This window comes from Cynoglossus semilaevis, chromosome 12 (assembly GCF_000523025.1).
Source record: "Cynoglossus semilaevis isolate Cse_v1.0 chromosome 12, Cse_v1.0, whole genome shotgun sequence".
Lineage (NCBI taxonomy): Eukaryota > Metazoa > Chordata > Actinopteri > Pleuronectiformes > Cynoglossidae > Cynoglossus > Cynoglossus semilaevis.
In genome coordinates this window covers 14,241,801-14,259,255 of record NC_024318.1, presented here as the reverse complement: position 1 = coordinate 14,259,255, position 17,455 = coordinate 14,241,801, and the positions used below count along the sequence as shown (strand labels likewise).

The following is a 17,455-nucleotide window of genomic DNA, read 5'->3' as shown; positions in this document are numbered from 1 at the left end:
ATGTGTCATTGTGTCTATTTCTCTACTTGAAGGTAGCAGTGCAAGCATACCCATCAGGAGCCTACTGTACCTAATACAGTCAGAGAGTAGGGCCAATGATCGCCCTCACTCCGCGGGCTGTCGTCTGGGGAAGGAGCATGGGCTGCAGGGAAGGTGGCCGATCTGATGATCTCATCAGCCGATTTGCTTTGGTGAGCTACAGCAGCTGTATCTAGGTTGGTAATCATGGGAACTGAATCTATAAGTGTCAGGGTCACAGTATGAACCAACAGTTCACATCAAAGAAGAATTAAATCAGCCGTGTCTCAAATCTCAAAGTAGAAATTGCTTGCCGCTGTTATTGCCTTTGTTGGAGTATACTGTTACGGCAAGTAAGACAATATAAAACCCAGTTAGTTATCAGATAATTGTTGAACGCCTCTTTATGTCAATATGTATAGACTTATGTATGTTTTTCTCCTCTTTACGAAGCATCTTTTTACAAATACGACTAATACTTGGTGCAACTTATAGTCCAGAGGGTACAGTAACTGTTCAGGAAGTGAATAATGCTGATTTGTTTGTTTTTTTTACCTCAACCATGACTGGCCCTAACAGATTGGGACAAAGGTTCTATATGGGACCACTTTAAAAGGAGTAGGTGTTATATCTATTATAAACCTATTATGAAACTGGTCATGCACAACGGTCTCTGCTATTAAACTAGTTCATGTTGCATTGTGTTTGTAATTATTTTTTAGCCTGTAAGTGTTAGCAAAAATACAATTTACCACCAAAGACAAAATATACGCTGCACCAAATATCCTGTTTTTGCCACTGGGAAAAAAACGGGTGAAAAACTAAATGATGGGCTTTTTGCTAGTTGTCTTTGTCTTGTAATCCAGAGCCACCTGCAAAAGGCTACAGTTCCAGAAGGTCAGCATTTTATATGTACTGTACAGTTAAAATTACACTGAGCAAAATCATACTTAAGGTGGCACTGTGTACTGGATAAGTGTGTGATTCACTGTATAAAGCACTGTGACATTTGTTCTATTTATTATTGTTTTATATAATAATACCTCTTTGTGTACAAGGAAGATGGCAGAAAGCTAAAAATGCCCAGGTAGAGTGCAGCAAAGTGCAGCAGAGGAAAGACAGGCGGGACAAAAATCACATAGAACAGAACATAAATTCTAGAATTTTCCTATTTTGTTTGTCTTTTATACTGTAGGCGTTGTATAACGTCTGGAGTCTTCTGCTTATGTAGATGCTGCCTTTACAATATGTTACAAAACAATGTGTTGTCATCAGCATATGTACCTAACCTCGTACTAATGATGTTATAGCTCCTGTGAATTGCTCAGGAGAAAAGACATGCAGTAAAAACGCTGTTGGATAGACAGAGGAGGATCAGAGACAGACTTCAAACGATGCTGATACACTCACACTGGAGGATGAAAACGTCAGATGGTTGTTGTCAAAAGCATTTTTAGCATAAAACAGTATTTACCAAGGGTTAGATGTTTGTTTAAAGTATATATATATTTAAATGTTCTGTAGAATATTAATCTGTTAACTTGTTTTTGTTAACTTGGTGCTTGATCAACACACCACAGTCCTGTCAGGGACGGCAATCCCAACAATTACAAGCCGATTCTTTTAGCACAGGCTTATCTTCTTCACTGATTTAAATGGAATAGGCTATTTAATAGACTTAGCTCACTGCTAGCTACAGTTTTAAACTGGCACATTAATGACCCATTCCTTGTTGTAAAGTACATCACATTCAGTAATACTTTGGGTTTGGAACTCTAAGGCAGATGCACAATAAAATACACAGTACTACAGTGTACTATTAGATAGATTACAAAAAAGAGAAATACCATGTTGTTTGTAGATGGGTGGTTTTCTGTAGATGTTGCTCCCCTGGTCTGAAAACATTGAAAAACAGACAGAAGATGACTTTACTGGGATGACAACAGCGCTGTTTAAAAAAAAAACGTGTCTCAATTTCTCATCATTCATGTAAAAGGCACCTATACCTGCAATAGAAATGGATAGTTAAAATATGATGGAAAACAACAGGTGACCCTAAAACAAGTATATGAAAGAAAGAAAAAAAGACAGGGAGCAGGAACAAAAGAAAGAAAGAAAGAAAGAAAGAAAGAAAGAAAGAAAGAAAGAAAGAAAGAAAGAAAGAAAGAGAGGGTAGAGCAGTGACAGGGTGCGCTCCAGCTCCTACCTGGGAGGTGGAAATGTTTAGGGGTCAGAGAGATAGGCGGTGTGATCGGCCGGCTGTCAGGCCTGAGCGGGAGAGGGGAGCCCCGGCCGCTTGGTGGGTCAGTGCCTCCAGTGAGAACAACCAAGAACAGAACATAAGCAGGACTAAAGGGCAACTATAGTATGAACGTTGCGACACACAGGGCCGATGAAAGTACTAAGCAGATGGAACACCTGCACTTGGTTCTCTGGCTGCTTAATGACTGTGTAAAGATGGCACAACAGCAGGTGAAGCCGACAGAGCTTAACGTGTCAAGGTTAAATGATTGATGGTGTTTCTGATTAGGGATGATGTTACACTAGTTCATAAATGGATGTTGAGAAGTAAACACTTCAGGGAATTCTTACATTTCTTTGCTTGTTCTTAGGGTTCACTGCAGAATTAGGGGAGCTTTTATGCAAATATAAAAAACAATATATGTAATTTAAGTGCATGCAAAGCTGCAAACACAAAGCCAATCAAACATTAGCAGATGTTTATTTGCTCTGTGTGTTTACAGTGTGTTTACATAGACAGTTGAGCTACAAATAGAGACGCCACTAATTGGCAACATGTTGGTATTGAGTCGACAAGCTAACAGTCAGAAACCTAGCAAACAAACAGCAATAAAACGAACTTGTTTTAAGGATTAAACCTGTGGTTCCCAATCTCAACCACGTACCATTTTATGCAAGATCATTTTTCGGGGACCAGCAGCAGGGTGTGTGAGGTTAGGTCACACACATATCAAACAGTAAAGTTTGTCATGTATAATTTAATTATTTAAATATAGTGCTAATATAGTGTTAATTTCATTTAAAGACTAAAAATGCAGTTAAGGAGCCTTCTGTTTTTTGGGGTTTTTTTTTCTAATTTTGTCAGGAGTATTACTCAGCACAAGAAGGAACCGCATTTAAAACCAAAATGTCTGAAGTACTTAAGTCATTTTTTATTTGGCCAAACACATTGATTTTCAAAGTAAACACAATATTTCCTTTTTTTCTGTCATGTAAACACACTGAGAGCTGTGGCTGCGTAGGTAGAGTTAGGACATGGATCCACCCATTCAGAATGGCAGGTTTAGGCTAAATGAACGAAGACAGCAGAGCTAGAATTGCAGATGGTATATGGTTGAATGAACTGGGAATCTGAGACGATGATGACGATGATGTGTTGCCTTTCAGGTGGGTAGAGAAGAACTAATTGGGGCCCTTACCTTGGCTATGGGGGAGGAAGTGGTGTCTGAAAGGGGAGGTAGGGCGGGAATCATTATTTCTGGAGCCCACACTGTTACTGCACAGGGAGGAGCAGAGCTTCTGCATGCCTGTCAGAGCCTCTGCAGTATAGGATGGGAGGTGGGACGGGGGACAGATCCCCAGGACCAGGCAGCAGAGGTGTGAGGAAGAGATAGAGGGCAGCAAAGTGAGGGACATAAGGAGAGGAAATGTACACAGAAATAGGAAATAAAACACATCTCAGCTGTGAGGTAAAGTGTGTTGAGGATGAACAGAACTGTACCAAGAGATTTGATTTAGATTTTAAATACATATAAAAAAAGAGCTTTTCAATCTGGAACTTTAAGGTAATTGTTTTATAAAGCAAATTAATCTTCATCAGGTCAAACCAAAGTGTAACAAAAAGCAACATAACATGGTCCTTGAATGGACATAAATTAAAAAGTCCTTCTTTTATAAGAGGTATATTTTGTCCACGACAATTTGAATTATGTATAATGCTATTTTATCAAAATGTTATCAAAAACACAAACATCTCTTCATGGACTATCATATATTTCTTACTATTAGTATAACTATTCTTACTTATTTATTCTATATGTTTTTTATCTTTGAGCTTTTCAAGGCTAGTTTCTTGTTATTTTGTTATTTTAGCAAGATATTGGCTCTCTTGGCTGAGCTTGTTCTATATATCAGGTTTAAGTATAGTTTAATTTTTTTCTGTGAAATTATGACTTTCAAACAAGTGTTTAAAACTTGCTAACTATTGATTGATGATTTAAATTTAACACACTACAAATTTAAGGAAAAATAGCGTGCACTAAATTCATCAAAATGACCTGCATTTACATGCAAATCAATTGGATGATACCACAGCTAAGGACATTTTTTTCATAATCAAAAAGATTCCATTTTACTGTTTACATGTACTGTTATCCTGGTGTACTACTGTAGTAGAGGTGTGGAAACGATTACGGTCAGAAAAATGAGATGCTAAGATTAGTCAACTCATCCATAAATGCTATTCTGTTAACGACCTGAAAAGTACAGTAGTTCATTAATACATCAACAAAAAATAAATAAAATTATTTATCAATCAATAAACCTTTCAACCACTAATAAATAACATCTCAGGTCGTTTATGAAAAGGGGAACAGGTCTGTACTCACCCGGCCTGTGAAAATGTTGCGGTGACCGTGACAAGGTTGGAGTGTAAGAATGGCGATTATAAACAGGTGAACCTATAGAGCCCTGACTGGTCGACCTCTGGAGGATACGCTCCCTCCTGTCGTAAGAGCCCTGGCACACACACACACACACACATACACACACATAGACCTTATATTACTTTACTTTACCATAGTGACATATATATATATATAATATAGTGGATATAATTCACTCACCTCTGAGGGTGGAGTTGGTGACAGATTTCTTGAGGTCTGAATGGAATTAAACAATCAGTCAATCAATTAATTAAATAATCAATTAAATAAACCAAATCAACACTTTGTACATGTTTGAGGAACACATGATTCTACCAGTCAGTAATATCACAGATGGTATCTTTAAATACAGTAGCTAAAAACTACTGACATATGGTATCTTACCCTGTCATCAGGCAGAGGAGAGCGCTCCCTTCTGGCAGTGTGGAGCTGTATGGGACACAAAAGTTCCCATAAAAGTTTTAAATAATAATAATATAAATATGTTCATTTTATTGTTGTTTCTTCTTGGTTAGAGGCAAGGCTCTGCACACTGCATGTGTGCATTTCTTTAGTGTTAAAAATGGAAAAAGTTTGTAATTTCATATAACTGTAAAACAACAAAAAACAACATAAACTGCAACACAGTAATGGCACAAAATATATAACAGCACCACAACATAATATTTTTATAATAAGTATCTATACAAAGTCAAAATTATTTCTAACCAATGTTAACACTGTAAAACATGCTAAGGTATTTCTAACACATCATCGGTTACTTCTTCCTAACATTACACATATATTAGTAAGAGCATTAATTCAAAACATTATTATGAATGCAATGTTTTAAGGCACTGAGCTGCCCATGGAAAAATCCAGTGTGGATCCCAAAATACCCAGCATGCCACCCGTGTGTTTACCTCTCCAACACTCTCTTGTCTCTCCTCATCGTCCAGGGAGGTGGAGTACATAGGTTCATAGGTAATAAGGTCAGGGCGCTCAATGTCATAAATGGCTTTGACTTTTGGAATAGCAGCTAGGTCTCTGTAATCAAGGATCTCATTGTCTACTTTTGCCTAGGGACAAATGAAGACAAACATGTACACACGGAGAGGATGGGGAGGTTACTACAGTCATACACCGCTATCCATAAAGAAGGTCAAGACTCTTTGAGTTATCTTACATAGATTGTGTGACCTGGTGATCCAGGAATGCTTGAACCAGGTCTGGAACAAATACTCTCTGACGACGACCGCGAAGGCTGTAAGAAGAAAACACACAGTTAGTCCTCAGCCATTGGTCGACCTTTGTACAGAGCCCTGTCATCCTCATCATGTCACATTGTTTGGTGATTACACCGTATGAGCAATGAGAGGGAACTGTAATTTATGAGTTTACCTTTAGAAATATGAACATGTCATCTCATGATCGGGTCATTCATTTGCAAATTGGCCAAAGTGAATGAGTGCTTTTAAGCTGTTTGATGTGGATGATGGGTAATGAGCAGTTTGGATGATGGCAGCACAACTGTGTGCAGTGTGATTAAACAAGCTTTTAACTTAATGGGCAAATGGAGGTTTTAGAAGAGAAAGATTTGTCATCTTTGATGTACAATATGCCAATCGGAGAGTTTCTTTTCTTGTGTTTCATGCATATTTACATGTACAGTATTTAAAAGGCAAAGCTGAATGGCTCAATTTGACACACAGAGAGGGCGGGGCACTGCAGGCTGTCTCCAGAAGATGGCAGTATACAGTGCACTGTGTCCTATGTACGGTTTATATGGTGGAACACAGGATGATGCCATCTCATAGCCAATAGTGAATACAGTACCTGCCTTTCTGTTTTTTGAAGGAATAAGAGGGGCGGAGGCAATAGCTGTGGAGGAAGGGAGAGGGGGGGGGTTCACAGGACATCACACAGGGGTTGTGCCTCTCAGCTTTGACTCACAGTCCACATACGTACATACATAGATCAGCAAACACGTCCTGGTGTAACCATGCACATGGACAAGGATCTGTACACACACTTGTCTAACACTGCATCAGGCCTTCACACAAACTCTGGTTGATGACACAGCATATTTGGTGTTATGTGAACATGGAAAAATCACTGCTCCCCAAGGGGGTCCGCCCCCCACTTTGGGGAACAATGAACTGAACTGTCTGTTTGCTTGCCAACAGCCAGATAACCCAATGAAACTGTCCCCTCAACTCAAGATCAGGTGTGCAGATGTCAGGTAGAGCTAACAATGTTCACTCCAGGTCACTGTAGGTGTGACTGTAGTGAGTGCTGTACTAAATACTGAATGTTACTCTGTTGCAACTGATCGTTGACCTGTGTGAAATTTGCTCATTGAGAACCACTGTGTAAAACTCCGAATGACATTTAAATGTTTACGTATCTTTTACCGTTTTACATTTACAATAATCACGGACGGAGGGTGGTGTCACTTCTACAGAGTCAATAACAACAGAGTCAACGACAACCAAATTCCTACCCGTTCCCTGTGTCTCTCTTCTGATCTCATAGTGTTCTTGCAGCCAGGATGCCAAACTGTTGATCCTGTGAAAAAAAAGTGAAAAAAACACAATTACGAACAAAAACGAACAAAATTAACTTATTTATTGTTATTATAAAAGAAACGTTTTTCTACAAAAACAAATGTGATGTAAATCATTAAAGACACTGGATCAAACTATCATGAACTGTCAATAGCAAAATGTAAAGACAGATTTCTACAGGAATCGCTTCCTCTCAGCAACAAAGGAAATGAATGGCTTTTCAAAGGTCAGTGAGCTCACCTTGCAGATACATCTCCTCTCCTTCCGTGAACATCTGATTGCACCTGCTGCATCTTGCACAGCTGGGGTGATAGTGCTTATCTCCTGCCTGGAAAAACAGCACACAAAAGAGGCTTGACATCAGCACCGCTCACAGTCAGTGACTGCAGCAGCAGCAGCAGCGGCAGCAGCAGCAGCAGCAGCCTGGCGTCCACTATATAATGTACTATATTTACTAATGTTAAGCTGTTAAAATGGCCCACTAGCCACAGTGGCTCAGTTCCCATAAATGACATGAAGTCGTTTGCATGCAGAGTGCTTTGTCATAAAGTCTGTGTGTCTTTGACCAGGAAAAAAAACTAAACTGTGTCCTGTGTATAAGAATCCTTTATAACATTTTAACAGGGAAGTGAACGCTCAGAGATAAGAAGCTGCTGACTGATGTTTGCATTTCATATCAATGTATGTTGATAAACCCAATATATATATATATATATATAGATAGATAGATAGATAGATAGATAGATAGATATAGATAGATATATATAGATAGATAGATAGATATGTATATGTATATATATGTATGTATATATATATGTATATACGTATATTTTAGAGTATCTGTCTCTGTTTCTTACCTCAAGCACTTTCCCTGTAATAAATTGATGACATGCTTCACACTGAACTCCAAAATGGATCTGGTAGTCCTTCTCACAGTAGGGGGCACCGTCCCTTAGAGGAGAGAGCTTAATTTAAACTCAGGAGGTTAAATGTTTGCAAAAACACATACACCTCAACAATACTGCATAGCTTGTTGTTTGGGGTTTTTTTCAGCAGATGTGAGCAGCTTACTTGCTGATGTATTCCCCAGTAAGTACTTTGCTGCAGGCTTTACATTTGAAGCAGCCCAGATGCCACTGCCGGTCCAGTGCTAGCAGAGCCTGTCCATTCTTGATGTCCCGACCACAACCTGCACAGTCTGCAAAGAGCAAAGGTGTTGCAGAAAATGTGGCTTGAAATTCATTCGTTTTGATTTGTTTGAATTTCAAATAATATGTTACATGGGGCAAAGCTTTGGCAAAGCTCTTTGTTTCTTCTGACAAGCGCCAGTAGATGGCAGTAGAGGGTAACAGGCGGTGTTCCGACAGCTGCCTACTTCTGTCAGCCACAGCTCTTGCATGGTTTTCTTGTGTCCAACAGTACAAGAGAATGGTTTCTAAAGCTACGGTTTTCTTTAGGTTTCCTCTTTAATAATGAGCTCAGTGCATCCACACGAGAATCTAACTTTGTAAGGCATAATGAGGCTGAGTTGACGACATGCCGAGCATCAGCATGCCTTATTTATAGGTGACCTTGTCTAAAAGCTCTTCAAAAGCCAACAGAGAGACCGCTGGGGCTGAGTGAAAGAGGGAGAAAGTAGGAAAGGAAGAATAAAAAGATGCTGCGATAAAGAACAGGAAGAAGAGGAAGAAGGAAAGGAGAGACGAGGAGTTAAAAAAGCAGGAGACGGAGGGCTGCACCTTCCCTACTCCAGAGAGGAGGAAATGCATGGCCATGCAATATTTAGCGAGGCCTTTCTTTCTTGGTGGTTTTTCTAAAGGGATGTGAATGGTTTACCATGATGCTATTGTGAAAAGAATAGTGTTTGAATGTTACACTCTCAGAATACAGTTTTCAAGCTAAATCTAATTACCTGAAAATGATTTTCTGCTATTCATAACTGTTATGTAGAATAGTCTGATGAATTATTCAGCTCATCTTTGAAGTAAAGTTTGAGTACTTTGCCTCCTCACCATCTTGTTAAAGAAATAAAAGTCTGACAGGCCTTCTGTGCATCCAAAATGAAGTTACACCTACCTCTGCTGGAAACAGGTGGATACTGCCAAGTTTTTTTATTTTTTAAAAAAAAAGTCTGCCTGCAGATTTGCTTCCAAGGAAAGGCTGATGTTTTGTAGGAAGAAGCTAATTAGCTGAGCTCTGAGTCATGGTATGGTGGGAACAGTAGCAGGTTTATTTTTGGTCTAAATCTTTACAATTTAGATCCTGATTTATATGTAAATCAAGTCCAACCAGCTCTGTACACGGGGCCACAGTAAAAGATATTTTGATGTGAATAAAGGGGAAATAGTTCCACACGGCTTCTTTGAACAAGTACATAACATCATTTTCTCACTGTTTACATGTGTTTACACTCTTTTTGTTCTGCATCCTGGTCATAGGTGAGAAAACATTCACAAGGTAGTAATACACTTCAGTGTGGGCTTGTATGGTGTAGCTACAGGACTCCTTCCAACCATGCAGATGGTTCAGGGTTCGATTCCACCTGGGTTTAGGTACTGAAGTGAAATGCACTTCATCACAGACACGTCTGAGCCCGGGGTTAAATACAGGCGACCAGCCAAATTGATGGAGGAGGACAGCCAGCTGAAAATAGCAAAGAGCTTTGCTGTTCTGTCAAATGGTTCAACTACACCATGGTGTGCTAAAGACTTGAAACGACTATTTTGGTTTGGAAAAAGCAAGAACAAAAACAGAGAGAGGATTGCATCCCTGCAGATGAACACAGCACTTTCTAATTCCACTAACCCGATAAAATGACTGGAGAGGTGATTTCATGATGTTCTGTAGTTAATTTACTGATAAACTGTCACTGTGATGTTTCTGGCTCGGACTCTGTCACCATATTTTGTTTTCTTTTGTATCAACAATGAAAGTACTTGTGAAACAAGTTTTTTCCTCTTCCCTCAGGTGACTACTTACTGCTGGAGGCCAGGATGTCCTTAGGTCCTGGAGACATAGGCTCCACACAGTACTGACACAGACAGTCCTTTCCGTTAAAGGTCACTCTGTCACCAGCAGGGAATGGTCGTCTGAAAGCAGGGTGACAATAACAAGATGTTAGCTATTAGCCTCTGGTGAGTCACGATGAGATTAGCTTCGTCCTTCAGGTTGTCTGATGTGGTAACTGATGACATGGCCTGATGATGTGGATGTGTCAACGCCGTCTGCCCGTGGAGAGCGTTTAGACAGATGACACGGTCATGACACCAGGCACTGGTATTTTTGACATATCTGACTGGGTTGTGACAGATCCGCAGTAAATAGATCAGGCATGAACAGATACGTCTAGACATTTCTCTGACACAGATACACATGTAGTTCAGTCCAAACACAAATGTAGGAAACTGGAGTACTTCCATGTCCTGTTTCCATTCAGCTTTATCACATTAAGACTATTTGGGCCAACACATTCTCCAGAGTGAGTCCACTGATTTACAGCAGCGCATGGCAACAAGTTCAATTTTTCAATCATGGTTATTCACAGGAGATAAACTGTCTTTGTGAGTCATTGGTTGACCAGCTAATGATTGTGACAGGAAAATAATCCTTACTTGCAGATGGTGCAGACAAAGCAGGCAGGATGATAGGTCTTCCCCAGAGCAGTGACCACCTCTCCTTCCACGAAGTCCCCACAGCCATTGCAACGTGTGCCGTGCATACGTTGGTAATCCAGTGTGCACAGATATTCTCCATTCTTCATGAAGAAGCCGCCCTGGGCCAGGTCACAGCCGCACACTACACAGAACACACACACAAAAAAAATCTTTATCGGAGCTGCAGAGCCGTGCAGCAGTTCAGACTGCACCCTGCTCCGACCTCAAGCTTCAATTTAATTCTGTCTGCTAATCACACGTGTTCTTTCACACTTTAACAAATGATGAATTAGTTGTTATTAGTCAGGGGTTAATTATCTTTTACCTGGCAAAAAGCTGCTTTGGTATAAAAACAAACCAAACTGTATAAGAGTCCATCTTAAAGTTAAAGTAGTGTTGATGACTGTAGGTTTCCTCTGAACGACCTCCCTCCACGCTCTGTTCAAAATAATTTTTGCTGCAGCTCCTCGCCTCCTCCTTCTCCCTGGTGTTTACTAATGAGAAATAAGAACTTTCCCCCAGTGAGTCAACACCACTGGGGTATGTCATCTCACTGTGAATGTACGAGTAAACTCTTCTCTGCAAACACAATTCCCCAATTGTCTGGCCTAGGAAATAGCCTTGATCTGTTGATGGAGATAACCATTGTAAATACATACTACAACATTCTGTGTTTCCAGCAAACTTCCTTACATTCAACATAACCTTACCATCTATTAAAAAATTATGACACACGAACAAAGGAGAAATATAAAATTAGAAAACTATTGAGGGTTTTTTTTACATGTTGGGATCATGTTTTCTTTTACAAACAGGAGCCTGGAGATTTGAGGCTCTTGCTATATTTGGTTTGTCAACGTCAGCACCACAAGGTTTCTGCTTTTAGTCAGTCAATCATCGTTTTCATATTGAGCCTCTAATGTATTAAAAAAAGACCACAAAGATACTTATTCCTGACACATCAGCATTAGAGTCGGTCTCACAGCTGGAAGACTTTGTCTTTTTTTTTGTCAAGACAAGTTGTCCATTCAAACACATGTCTTTTTTTAAAGTTATACCATGAGCATATTTTACGAATGCCTTGAGGTTTTCCTGCTCACATGGATCATGCAGTCTACCACGGATTACCTCCAAGTATGTCTGGGAATGTAAAAGCCTTTTAGGAACCCCGAGGCTAATGGGGAAAATATTTTGATGTTTGAGATAACTCTTATTCTTGCACAATGAGCTGATCCTGAATCCTAGGGATGAATGGAAACAAGTGAGGAAATTAATTGCATTAGGGCTCAGGGATGATGAGATTAGATTAGACTAACAGAGTCAAAAGAAAAGCCAGCAGTGGATTTCCTGGCCTTTGGCTGTCATGTCAAACCGCTGTGGCTTTTCAATACACGCATATCATTAACATCAAAGCGCTTTTGAAATCCAATAGGGTTAACTAAGGAAATTAAAAACAATTATTTTTCTTTTTAACCCTAGATTCTTCTCTGTTTCTGAGTTTCAGTTTAGCTAATGTGACAATGTCAGCTCAGACTACTGTAATTCATCGTCATTTAAAAAAAACACTACAACGTTTTGACTATTCAAACCCGTATTTACATTAAATACAGTGTATGTTGTTAACCTACACAGTTTACCTTTAAAATATACCACAAATATCCGCTTGAAGATGTCGGAATTAGACCCTAATCCCTGCGTTTGCTCGAGTTATTCTAGGCTGCGGCTGAATTTAGTTGGTTCTATTATGGTACTATGATAAGATTAACTACAAAGGCTCGATCTGGACACGTCCATTCTGCAAGAGTGTCCAGACGTGGGCGGCTACACTCTCTCAGAGTGGCACAACAAATCTCTGGGTAATAAGCTTAAATGAAGAACTATTTGCACTGTCACTTGTCATAACAACGGATGGTTTTAACAAAAGACCCTCAATCTCCTCGTTAAAAGAGGATTGTTGGGGAGCTGTGGAGTTTACGGAACTGACTGTCTCTGTCAAACTGTGGATTTGGATGGCAAATCATGGAGAAAGACAAATTTCTACACAGTAGTTTTTATGCTAAGGATGATCATTTACTGTATTTCAGGAAGCAGTTGTGTGGCTTCGTAAACTGAAGGAGGCGAACACCCTTCTATTGTGTTACCATCATATTAACACTGCGTCTTAACACTTTACACATTCAATGACCATTTTCACACAACTCCCACTTTGTTCTTCTGTTCAGAAAAAATAAAAATCATTTTTTTCAATAACTGTACAAACGTGTCCATCAAATGTGTGTAGCAGGAAAGGGGAGTTTAATTTTCATGGAGAATGACGTTTATCAACATACCTTTACAGGTGAAGCACTTGAGGTGGAAGTGCTTGTTCTGAACTCGCAGAACCTCGCCCTTACATGGCTCCCCACACTTGTAGCACTGAATCAGGGGCTTCTCTGCGGAGTGGTGGTGTGTGTCCTGTGCATGAGCCACTGGAAGAGAGGAGACTTTATCAATATGATGTGAGTGTGACCTGATAAGGACAAGTCAAGTGACTTTGCTTTTGGGACTGTTCCACATCTGCAGCACAAGACAACACTGCCTCATGAAGAATGAATAAGATAACAACCGACTGATAAAAACCTAAAAAAGGATGAAGGTAAAAAAAAAGAACAAACAAGGAAAAGGACATGAGGTTCACAGTCCACATAGTTCCCTAGAGAAATAAGTCCCTAAAAATAGTTTGTCTGGTTCAGTGAAGGATGGAGGATCAAAATGTTGAACTGTGATTATAAATAGCACAGCAAAAGCCTAGAGACTGGATTAGTTTCTTCAGTTTCTTCTTCAAGAGAAAATATCATTTAATTATAGCCGTTCATCCTCCATTACAGTTCTATTCTGTACAGCAGGTCTCAACAGCTATAGCAGCAGTCAGTTTAGTTTAAAGCTTGGCCAAAAGCAACATTATGGTGTTGAAAAAAAAAAAGTATAAGAATCACCAAATCAAAGAGAGCAGTCGTCTTACAGTCGTGTTGTGACGGTGTTGAAAATGTCAAACAAACAGAAAAAAATCAATAACCATCATCTACTGGGACATTTTATTGACTGAGCCAAGACTAAATAAATATGTAAAGGTGAAGGTCATTTATACACTGTAATTATACAAAAAGTATAAATAAGAAGCTACTTTTTATCATTTTCAATAATGATAGATCAGTTTTATAATCATTTTGAGGACAGATCTCTCACACCAGTGAGTTGAAATATTTTCTTAAATTGTTTATATAAAGAACATAAAGTCCTGTTGATTCATTGCGATGTGACACTATATGAGGTGACACTAGTGTAATAACAAGCCAGGCTATGGTGTTTATTCATGTTGTTTTTACACTACGGCAATAATATCGTGAAAATCTTAGTCACAATGTTCTTGTGCTATTTGCCAGTCACAGAGGACTGTGTTTGAAAAGTCAATTTCAATAGAAACACACACAATTCACTATAAAACCACCTTAACTTAGAGGGTGTAAAACTTAGGATACAATTAAGTTTAAGGATGTAGCGTTAGCTTACTTCGTGCTAGCCTTAGGCAGGCTGAATTGAAGCTTTCTGCAACTTAGCATATCAGAGTCTGGAGTACTCAACAAATTGACTTTTCTTAAATGTACACAAAGATATATCCAGGTCCAACGGTCCAGAAGTTCAACTCTAATGTGCATCTATAAATGTACTGAGTGCTTTATGCTTTAAGTTACACACTGCCCTAAATTGCCCTTGATAAAGCCACTAATGTGACGTTAAACAGTCTGCTTCCACTAGCATGCAGTCATTTGTAAAGACTGAGACGTCATTTTCTTAATGGAAACTTGACAGACAGCCGTTGGTGCTCATGTTAGACCAAAATCCATGATCAACCTGCTTCATCTTTTACTGCGTCCATTACTGTGTTTATATTCATGTCACTCTGGGGCCCACCTCAGCAGAAAGTTCTACCATCCCTGACAAAAACAGACAGACCTTAATAGCACTACTATATGGGATGTAAATAATTACTGCACTGCCACACTGCAAAAAGCTTATCAGCTATTCTGAAACCGGCAGATTATTTCACATTCAGGAGCTTTTACACAGAAGACCAGCCTCTTCACCCCCCCCCCTCTCCCCCATCCTCTTTCGCCTCATTTAAAAAAAAAAGACCCATCCAGACATGTCCAATAACACCATTAGCCTTCAAGGCTAAATTAATTCATACCACAAGGCACTGTTATAGCCCTATTGCTAATCAATTGTCTATCAAAAGAGACAATTACTCTCCATTATTGATGGCGTACAGTGGCTTTTTTAAAAAAAGAGCTTCTTCTGCTGTAGTACAGTACCTAATTGTAAACCAACTCAAAAAGAAAAGCAGTCTTTAAAATGTATTATTTATTTTAGAACATGAGGATGATTAAAAATATCTAATTCCAGTCATAAGATGCAGGAGTTTGTCTGTGAGCAGCATAAGTCAAATGTTGGTAATTATTGGGCGAAAGAAGTGCTTTCTTCAGTTTTGATAAAACTAAGAACACAAAGTGGGGAGAAACAGTAGGAGCAGAAGGTAGAGAGGCGGGAGGGAAGCTGTAAAGAATGTGGGTTCAGGGCAGAGAGGGAAGTGGGGGTGGTGAAGCTGATGTGATTAGGCCCAGCAGGACAATGAGTCATCTCTGGGGGAACCAGACTACAGTGACAGTGAGTTTTAGCAGTTGTCTGTGTGACTTTGCACCTCCAAAGAAAAACATAGGCCATCTGGACGAAAGCAAAGACCAACTATTGGTCATTTAAAGTAATCGTAACTTCTTCCTTTCCTTCTTTTTTTTCTTTTAACACGTAATTCAAGACATGGTTTCTTACTGTGATGGGAGTCATGTGACAGAGAGAAATGGCAAAATCAGAAGCGCTAACGGCTAAAGGTTCCACCAACTGTGTCTTGACTGAATATTTTCTGCTGCTCGTACGACACAAACCCACAGTATTAGCTCTAGCATCAGTGTCTCTAACAGACAGAACACAGACCTCACCAAAGTGCATCATAGAACCAAAAAACCACACAATTAACACAGATAAAAGCATTCAACACAACCCAACATGTTTCGACTTTGGAAACCAGGTCACTGTGGAATCTCTTGAAAACATAGTCAGTCATTCACATGGGGGCAGCTGGTGATTTCTTTATACAGTGGAAACAAGACAATCCCATTTAACAGCACTGTGAAGTCTGGTCACCAGCTGCTTATGGGTCTAATCTATGTTGCACACATTAGCCAGAGAGCACCATCCCAACTATTGGGGTTCCAACCTGGCTGTGACTGTGATAGTAGGGGAGACAGCTGAAATAGGTTGAAGAAAAAAAACCTAGAAAGACTAAGATATGACTCCTACAACAGTTTGGTATGATAAGGCCTTCATACACTGGTACCACTCCACTCCTCTCCTCTGTGCTCCTAGCACCCATACACAACTCCCTAAGCTTAGTCATATCAAAGAATGAATTGATTGACAAAATAATTTGTCACCTTGTTTAAAATATTCATTTTACGAAGAACAGACTTTGGCCTCTTCTGTCTGACAGCAGACGGTTGCACCAAAAGAACAGGAACCCTGTTGGCATAAATAATTCTGATTCTCACTTCACACTGTCACACTCTTAAAGATTACATTTTAAATGGGGAGTCATGGTTCATGTTAGGAATAAGACCTGATAGTCCTGAATCTGTGTGGGATTGACGCTACAAGATAATTCTAGACTGCCATTATACTTAGCTCTGTGTTACAATATTGCTCTGTGTCTCTTTCTAGTCCTGAATTACTATATTTCATAGGTTATGGCATGTTTCAAGGGGAAGATGATTCAGGGATAGAGGGAAAAGAAGCACAGCTAAATTACGGGTTGACAAAAATCCAAGTCGGATGTTACGCTACCCAAGTGAACTTGATGTAATAACTAATGTTTAAATGAAAAAATATGAGCCCTGTATGTTGTCATCTGCAAAGTGGGAGACAATGGAAAAAGGTAGGCACGGCATTAGAGGTATGGTCTAAAAAATTTTAAAAAATTATAAAAACTCTAAACATTTAGTTAGCTTAGAAAGATTAGCTGTAAAGCCATCAATGTTGAATGGAATCTGCTATTTCTTAAATTAGAAGCTCCGGAACAATTGACTTCCACCATAAATATCTTATCATTGATTATAGATGTATTTAATTAGTTAACACAGTCAAAACCAAAATACACGACCCTGACCCACCTGTACAACCTCACTGCAGGGAAGCAACAACAGCCACAAAGAGCATCCCAGAGACACAGACAAAGCAAAAGGGGGCAACTCTCTCCACCTTTATGTGCCCCACCCCCAAACAGCACCCCAAAGCGTAGCTGCATTGGCAATAATAAAAGCTCCAGAATATACTCTATAGGGAGCTGCAGTAGGTTCCCTCAGGACAGATTAGCCCTCTAACGAGTGCCTCCACCATGCTGGTAAATAACAAAGGGGTGTGGTTATTGACAGAGAGTGATGATTTGCTGAGGTAGCCTCTAACT

The 17,455-nt window shown here is 39.6% G+C and overlaps 1 protein-coding gene across 16 annotated transcripts in view; it reads right to left on the bottom strand.

The window, feature by feature from the left end:
- ablim1a (actin binding LIM protein 1a) overlaps positions 1-17,455 on the bottom strand; it is a 35,381-nt gene that overhangs the window by 5,621 nt on the left and 12,305 nt on the right. For 4 of the 16 annotated variants that reach the window (XM_025060579.1, XM_025060578.1, XM_025060576.1 and 1 more), the window contains exons 2-17: positions 13,233-13,370; positions 10,861-11,044; positions 10,229-10,338; positions 8,321-8,447; positions 8,107-8,200; positions 7,490-7,577; positions 7,186-7,250; positions 5,869-5,946; positions 5,606-5,761; positions 5,088-5,132; positions 4,884-4,919; positions 4,647-4,776; positions 3,459-3,578; positions 2,225-2,329; positions 1,866-1,913; positions 71-238 (exon numbers count right to left, since the gene is read on the bottom strand). In XM_025060579.1, the coding sequence (XP_024916347.1) occupies positions 71-238; positions 1,866-1,913; positions 2,225-2,329; positions 3,459-3,578; positions 4,647-4,776; positions 4,884-4,919; positions 5,088-5,132; positions 5,606-5,761; positions 5,869-5,946; positions 7,186-7,250; positions 7,490-7,577; positions 8,107-8,200; positions 8,321-8,447; positions 10,229-10,338; positions 10,861-11,044; positions 13,233-13,370 (1,692 nt within the window). Of the gene's footprint in view, positions 1-70; positions 239-1,865; positions 1,914-2,224; positions 2,330-3,458; positions 3,579-4,646; positions 4,777-4,883; positions 4,920-5,087; positions 5,133-5,605; positions 5,762-5,868; positions 5,947-7,185; positions 7,251-7,489; positions 7,578-8,106; positions 8,201-8,320; positions 8,448-10,228; positions 10,339-10,860; positions 11,045-11,227; positions 11,409-13,232; positions 13,371-17,455 lie in introns of those variants that run through there. The other 12 variants (XM_025060582.1, XM_025060584.1, XM_017037319.2 and 9 more) reach the window with 11 other exon arrangements.